Raw genomic sequence first — 7,871 nt, forward strand, 5'->3', positions numbered from 1 at the left:
CTGCCAGAAGTATCCAAGGCAGACCTTCTTCCCAGTCTCTACTCAACTCTGTGCAGTATGCCCTCAACAATGCCTTTAGGGTTTGGTGAAAACGCTCTAGCGCCCCCTGGCTTTGAGCATGATAAGCACTGCTTTGTTGATGGACTACACCAAGTTGTTTCAAAATCTCACCAAACATGCGTGAAGTGAAATTGCTACCTCTGTCAGTTTGAATGGTCTTTGGGATTCCAAACACTGAAATAAAATTAGACAAAGCTTTGACCACCGACTTTGTTGTAATGGTTTTCAGAGCATATGCTGCAGGATAACGAGTGCTTTTACACATAACCGTCAGTAAATACACCGATCCTGACTTTGAAGGACTCAGTGGGCCAACACAGTCAATGATCAAGTGTTCAAAAGGCTTACCAACAGCAGGTATTGGAAAAAGTGGAGCTGGTTTCAAAGTCTGATTAGGTTTCCCAGTTAATTGACAAGTGTGACAGGTTTTCACAAAATAAGCAACATCTTTTTTCAGACGCGGCCAATAAAAATGACGTAAAACTCTATTATAAGTTTTATTGACTCCAAAATGACCAGACAATTCTCCATGAGCAGTTTTCAAAACAAGGTTTCTAAACTTGACTGGAACAACAACTTGATAAATTGGACCAACAATATCCTTGTCACTGTAAGGTAACCATTTACGTACCAACAGATCTTCTTGTAGAAAATACCCACATGACATTTTTGTGTCCTGTTCAGCTGTCTGGACTTGGTCAAACAGAGCAGCTAAGGTTGTGTCCTCCTGCTGGGCTGCAATCAACTCACTGAGTGACAAAGGAACAGGAAGAGTTGGCAAACAGGCAGTCTTCTCAACAGAACTAGGCTTACCAGACTCAACCTCCTTATCAGCCAAAGCACGACTGATGGCACGAGTTACTGCACAAGCTGGAAATGCCTCAGGAAAGTCTTGAGCACATTTGTCTGACATGGAAACAGATGGAGACGCTCGGACCACTAGAGGAGGTGCAACATCTCGCCACACACGTCCACCTGCCAGATTGTTTCCTAAAATGAGAGACACACCTTCCACAGGCAGAGAAGGACGAACACCCATCGTTACTTCTCCTTGTACCAATTCTGACTGCAAGTAGATCCTATGGAGAGGCACAGAGAAAGTCTCCATCCCAATACCTCTAATTAAGACACTACGACCAGTATCAGAACATGAAGAAAATGGCAACACAGAATCCAATATGAAAGATTCAGAAGCTCCGGTGTCACGCAGAATCTTTACAGCCACTTTATTTGAACTTCCACTCAGAGAAACAAACCCATGTGTGATGAAAGGTGTGTAATCTTGTCTGACATCCTTCTCAAAGGTCTGGGGATCTGAATCAGTCAGCTCTGAAAAAGACTGGAAGTCACAAGGTGCAGCTAAAACAGTTGGTCTTACACTTTCAACTTTAGGCAGAGGTGTAGACTCCACTGAATGCAACTGTGCAACACTGGCTAAAGCCACAGGTTTTCGATGATTCTGTTTACCCCTACTTGATTTAGTTTCAGTATTCAGAGGGCACTCATTTTTCCAGTGTCCCTTCTGGCGACAATAGTTACAAACCAAGTCCACTTTAGATCTCAATGTAGGATCCAATCTATTTTTACCAGGAAACCGGTCGTGATGAAATTCCTTAAGGCTGTGGTCACCTTTCAAATTAGAATCCCTCACAGCTTTATGGGTCAGAACATACTCGTCTGCTAAGACAGCAGCTTTAGCAGCAGTTTTTACCTTTTGTTCATTAATATATATGGCCACCCGATCTGGAATAATGTTCTTGAACTGTTCCAACACCATTAAGTCACAAAGTGATTCAAAATCATCCACACCTTCAGCTGATAACCAGCGATGAAACTGGGTGTTTAATTCTCTGACAAGATCTGTATTTGACTGTTTTTCAGCTTTCCTGGAGTTCCTAAATTGTTGTCTGTAATGCTCAGGAACCAGTTCATAAGCTTTCAAAACAGCTTCTTTAACAGATTTGTATACCTTCCTTTCAGCTGAAACTAATGAAACATAAGCTTCTTGGGCCTTACCCACCAGCACACCTTGCAGCAGCATGGAGCAATCTAGATCACTCCAGTCATTGTCTTCTGCCATGTCCTCAAACAAAGAGAAAAACACATCAGGATCTTGTTCATTAAACCTAGGCAACAGCTTCAACATGTTAACCAAGTTATGTCCAGAAAACCCATCACCACCTTGAGACGGATTAACAGATCCACCACTTAACCTGCCCTCAGACCTCAACTTCAGACGCTCAGCTTCCAAAGACAGTTTCTTCACCTCCAACTCATGTGCTAACCTCTTTTCTTCTTGCTCATGAGCTAGCCGCTTTTCCTGTAAAGCTAGTTTTCTCTCCTCAAGCTCATGTGCTAGCTGTAATTTTTCTAACTCCAACTGCATTTCCATCTCAGTTTTCTTAGACTGAAACTTTAATTGAGAAGCTTGAGAAACTGTTGAGCTTGACAATTCATCTACCAATTTTGGAGCACCAGTTAAGGAACCTGAACCAAGAGAAGTTTCATCTATCACATCAACATCTGAAAGAGAAACAGTAAAGACATTCAGTTTTATAAGTTCGTCTTTTAAAAAACTCCTTAGTGGAGGTAATCTTAATCCTTTTACATCTTCAAGATCACCTTAAAAGTGTTCAGCTACTTGACGAATCTGCTCCTTTGTAAGCTTTTCCAAGAGTTCTAATGTTGGAGAAGACAAAAAAGAACTCACAGTATCCATTCTCAAACCAAACTAACCCAACAAACCAACTTCCAAAAAATACTGCAAATCAAAGTATACCAAATTATTTAACCAACCACAAGGAAGTGCATGACTGGCACCAACAAATGGCAGACCTCCATTTTCCTACAGCTAACTAAATGCCAAAAACCCTGACTAAGCTTAGCCTAGTCTTCAGGCCTTCCTCCAAGAGCCAAGGCACTTTAAGCACCAAGATACCGCTGGCAGCAAATCCCTCCAGGCCAAGACCTCTCAGGCAGCAAACCACGGCGGTGCCCTCAGCCCAGAGTCCAACCCAAAAATAACAAACTAAAACAACAAACAGGGTCGTCTAAAATGGAGTTGCCAAAAACAATAAATACCAGACAGCACTTGCCTATTACAAAACAAGATCCTCTCTCCCCCCTCCAACAAAAGTACAAAAATCCTCATGGACCTCCAACAACATACATATGGAACATCAAAAATGTCCAAAATCCAGTAAGGTTAAACACCTTAAACTAGCCAAAAAACCTACAAATACCCTGCAATACAGGCAAACCAAAGTCAGGGGCATGTAACTGCAACCTGAACCCAATAATGAGGCCAAACAAGCCTAATTAGTCCACATAAATTGGACGAGCTCCCACAATGTTACGTCCACCAGGCTCGTTTGATGGGGTAACATTAAAAGGAGACCACACAAGGATTTAGCAACTGAATGAAAATAGAATTTATTAAATTATATTAAAGAAATAACCCTGAAAAAAGAATACCTGAAATGAGAAACCAAAATAGATTAAAGCAGAACCTATAATTGACCAGAAATAAGCAAATGCTAAACAAACCTAACAAATCTCAACCAAAAAATACAAACCAAACCAAATGGGGTTCTGAGGAGAGAGGAGGGAAAAGCCTCCTCACTGCTGCATGGCTGGCAGTTTTAAAGCTGCAGAACACCAATCAGGGCAACACGCATCACCTGCAGAGACCTGTCTGCAGAACCCTAAAAGGAAAAAAGGGCAGAGACCCACTGAAGCCGTAACATCATCAAATCCTGAGTTTCTCTGGACTCCACAAAGATACGACCCAGAATCCTCCAGGGTCAGACTGGAAATGGTCACTGTGAATATTCTTGACTTCCTGTCATCAGAGAGTCTGAATCGTCCATTTTGTGTGTTGTTAGAGGTGATCACTGCCTGCTGTCGACATGTGGAGGGCCGGTTTCCTCCGCAGAGGAACTTCAGCTTGTTGACAGACTCAGAGTCGTACGGACAGCTGATGGTCACTCAACCTTCCTCAATACTTTGGATTTTATTCACCGTGTCGCAGCATCTGTCTGATAGAAAGATAACACGGTAAACTAGCAGAAGTTATGAGAAAAAGCACATACAGTATGTTTTTCAGAAAATATCCTTAATGTCTTAATGTCGCTGCCTGTTTGCATAGTTCACCTTTCTGAACAATTTTCTTTTTTCTGTATAAACAAAAGCATTTCAGAGCTCTTATATACTGGACTTTATTTTCTATGGCCAATGCACTGAAAGTGGTGCAGAGGCTGCATTGAAATCCAGTTGTGTTATTTACAATATACCACAAAGGACAAGGAAGCAATACTTTAGGAACTTCAATTTAACTAAATGTTACATTAAGCAAAGCTGTTGGTGAAACAGCTTGATTGTATTACATTTCATTATTTTTATTTGAACTTTATTCTTTTACTTGGTCTTATGTTCAGCTTTACTTCCTTGTATATATCTGTAAAGTCTTTGGTCACTCCACACCAGTATTTTCCAGCATCCTCAAGACGAAGATCAGAGATGGTCACTGTGAAGGTTCTTGCTCTTTTGTCATCATCGGTTGAGTATTTGTTGTTATTTCCTTTTGATTTAATAAGTACGTCATGATCAACTTTGCAGTCGTGCTTGCACAGGTACTTTTCATAATCCTCATATCCTCGACCATATGGACAGGGAACCTTCACAGCGCTGCCCTCATATCCGAACACAGAGATTACATCACCGGTCACCCAACTCACAGCAGCTAAAATGAGAAGTTAGCAGTTATATGTTATTAGATTAAATGTTTAATTTTATTTTCTAAACCACTCAAAGCCTAATGCCTGTAGATCATCAACTGTCATCTCAGATAGTTAATGCTTAGCTTTTTTTTCGTTATGTACCAAAAATGATTAAGCTAATATATGAGATCATATCAGGAGGTAATAAATCGAATCACGAAAGAAAAACAACATATTTAATATCAAATAATACAACTTACTGCACATGAGGAGCAAGTAAAGGCTCCACATCTTTCAGTTCCTCAAGGCAACAGACAAACTAAAGCAGAAGCAAAGTTACTCTTCTCTTAGAAAAAGAAACGAGGAAACCAGTGGGCTTCCTGTACTGTTAGCACTGTCTAAACACAAACTTAGAAGAACAGAAACTAGTAGCATAGATGTACTGTAGCATAAAATAAGCTGGATTCTGTTTTCTGACTAAACTCTGCACATTAGATGCATAAGATCCACTGAGAGAACCTTACTGACAGACTTTTAATTACATAGATTTTTCATCTCACTGCATAAAAAGAATGAATTTGACGTTGATTTAAGTCCACTTTTCACTGATAAGTCTGTTTGTTTGAATCGGAGGAACTTCAGTCTGTTTAAGTATAACCTAAACACCAGGTCCATCAAACAACATGTTTTTTGATGTTATATTTGTTCTCTGTTATTGTTGTGGCCATTTATGCCAAATTTTTGTAGTTTGTAATTTCTACCTATTTAGTTTTGTTCTTTGGGTAGTTAGAATATATTTAAGTTAATTTAGAACCAAAATTTGTAATTAATATTTATATTTGGAATTGTTTAGTTTTAGTTGTTAATTGTTAGACCCTCCCATTAATTTGAGTAATGAAGAACACACCGGGTGCTTGGTGGAGGTCTGCTGTTTGGTAAATGTCTGGTGAGGACGGGAGGTTTTGTAAAATGATTTTTTGACCACTTTTGTAGAGCTTCAAACATTAAATTGAGATAATTTTTAATTTCGACTAAGTTGCAAGACGTTTTTAATAATTATTTTGTCTCTACTTTTACAATAAATAAATCAACTCGGAAGTGCGTACAAGTCCAAAAACCACCTGTTACCACTCACGGCCTTTATTGGAAATTTTGTTTTTTTTGGAACAGAAGGCTGCGATATTTATATTTCTTGAAATCGACATCAAGTTAAGTGGCTACTTTGGTCAAGTTAAGGGGAACTCTTTAGATTGCATTTTTGGAGTAGAGAGGATATCCACACATTAAATACAGTATGAAAACGCTAAATATGAAGGGCAGAATGTGTTTCTGTAAATACTGCCACTAATCCAGTTCATTTCCCCATCTCACCTTCCATTTTGGGCCTTTCTGACATAGCATTCTGTTTTTCTTTCTCTGCAACAAGCAACATGCCAAATCTAAGAAAATGTGAGTATTCAATACAAAAAATAAAAACCATACATCCATTTTGGTTGTTAGATTTCCAGCTTTGTAAACTACAGAATTATTCCTTTTAATCTACATTTGTATCACCGTGCTCTGAACATTGTGCAGTGTGAATATACCCTTATAAAAAATGCTGCTCTGGTCTCCTTGTCATGATCTGTGTTTTTCTGTGTATTTATTTCGAGTTTCTGTGTCCTTGAGTCTCTTTGTTGTCCTGTCTCCCCTCGATTACTCCCAGGTGTTTCTCGTTCCCTAATTACCTCCTGTGTATTTAGTGTCACCTGTGTGTCTGTGTCTTTGTTCGGGTCCTCGTCTCGTTTGACTTCTAATCTGTCGTCTTTGTACCCAGTCCATCGTCTCGTCCGTTGTTTAAAGGTTGCTATCGGCGTCGAGCCCTGGCTTCCACTCTGCCATGCTGCCCGTTGTATTGGACTGTGTTGTTCTGAATATTCATCATTAAAATCATTTACTTATCGCATCCTGGGTCTACAGCGTCTGCCTCACCACCTCTACTCTGCAATTCATGACAGAAGGACCCGACCACAAGTACGGTGAGGCACGCTAATTTCACCATGGACTCAGGAGGCTTGCTGAGAACTATTGAGGACTATGTAGCGGTTGTGGCAAGCCCGTACTCGGCACATCAGCTCCTGAATATAGCCACACGCATGGTCCTTATGTTGGATGAGTGGATCCCGCGACTTCCGCATCTGGGGCTGGCGGAGTTGCAACAGGAGGCAGAATGGCAATGCCTGACAGCCATTGCGGTGCTGAAAGGCAACCCTCTGCCTCCCAAGCCAAACTACCTCTCCGCCAGCCCAGCTCCAGCATCTCTGGGACCAGCACCTCCAGCCGGCATTCCAGCCGGTGCACCCGAGCCCGTTTCAGCCAGCGTTCCAGCCGGCACACCTGCCGGCTTCCCCGAGCCTCACGCCTCCGCTCCAGAGACAGCTCCAGCCACTGTTCCCATAGTGATGGGGTTTCAGGTGGCCAGCCTGGCACCGGGCCGACAGGCAGCGCAGCTGAGGGCGTTTCCGGCCCCAGTTAGTGGGTTATCGGCCTCAGTTAGTGGGTTATCGGCCCCAGTTAGTGGGTCTTTTGTTCCCTCATTTCCCAGTGTTTCCGAGTTTCCTAGTGCTTCTTCCGAGTTTCCCAGTGTGTCCCCAGAGTTTCCCAGTGGCCCCAGTGCTCTCCCTGAGTCTCCGCCCCTTAGTGTTCCCTGAGTGTTCGCCCCTTAGTGCTCCGCCCGACACCCTGCCCCTTAGTGCTCCTCCCAAGACCCCGCCCCTTAGTGCTCCTCCCGAGACTCTTCGTCGCCACCTCCAGGGCCACTGGACCTCCCCCGAGTCTCCCGCCTCCAGCGCCGCGGACGCCCACCGGACATTCCCCGCGGTTTCCACCTCCTTTGCCTCTGCCCACTCCGTTGGGTTGTTTTTTGTTGTTTTTGAACTCTGGCCCCCCGTCCAGCACCCCTCCGCCCACCCTTGTGTTTTTTCTTGGACATTTTTTTTGGGGCATCTGGTAGTCGCCCCTGAGGGGGGGGGGGACTGTCATGATCTGTGTTTTCTGTGTATTTATTTTGAGTTTCGGTGTCCTTGAGTCTCTTCGTTGTCCTGTCTCCCCTCG

At 42.6% G+C, this 7,871-nt stretch overlaps 2 protein-coding genes across 2 annotated transcripts in view; both read right to left on the reverse strand.

The window, feature by feature from the left end:
* The window catches only part of LOC116719342 (polymeric immunoglobulin receptor-like), a 59,942-nt gene that overhangs the window by 43,051 nt on the left and 9,020 nt on the right, over nucleotides 1-7,871 (reverse strand). The window lies entirely within an intron of this gene.
* LOC116719350 (CMRF35-like molecule 8) lies at nucleotides 3,679-6,390 on the reverse strand. The gene is made up of 3 exons (XM_032561850.1): nucleotides 5,039-6,390; nucleotides 4,468-4,801; nucleotides 3,679-4,036 (listed from the first exon to the last, which is right to left on the reverse strand). The coding sequence occupies exons 1-3, from the start codon at nucleotides 5,067-5,069 to the stop codon at nucleotides 3,679-3,681; spliced, it is 723 nt and encodes a 240-aa protein (XP_032417741.1). The 5' UTR covers nucleotides 5,070-6,390.

The sequence above is a fragment of the Xiphophorus hellerii genome, chromosome 5, assembly GCF_003331165.1.
Source record: "Xiphophorus hellerii strain 12219 chromosome 5, Xiphophorus_hellerii-4.1, whole genome shotgun sequence".
Lineage (NCBI taxonomy): Eukaryota > Metazoa > Chordata > Actinopteri > Cyprinodontiformes > Poeciliidae > Xiphophorus > Xiphophorus hellerii.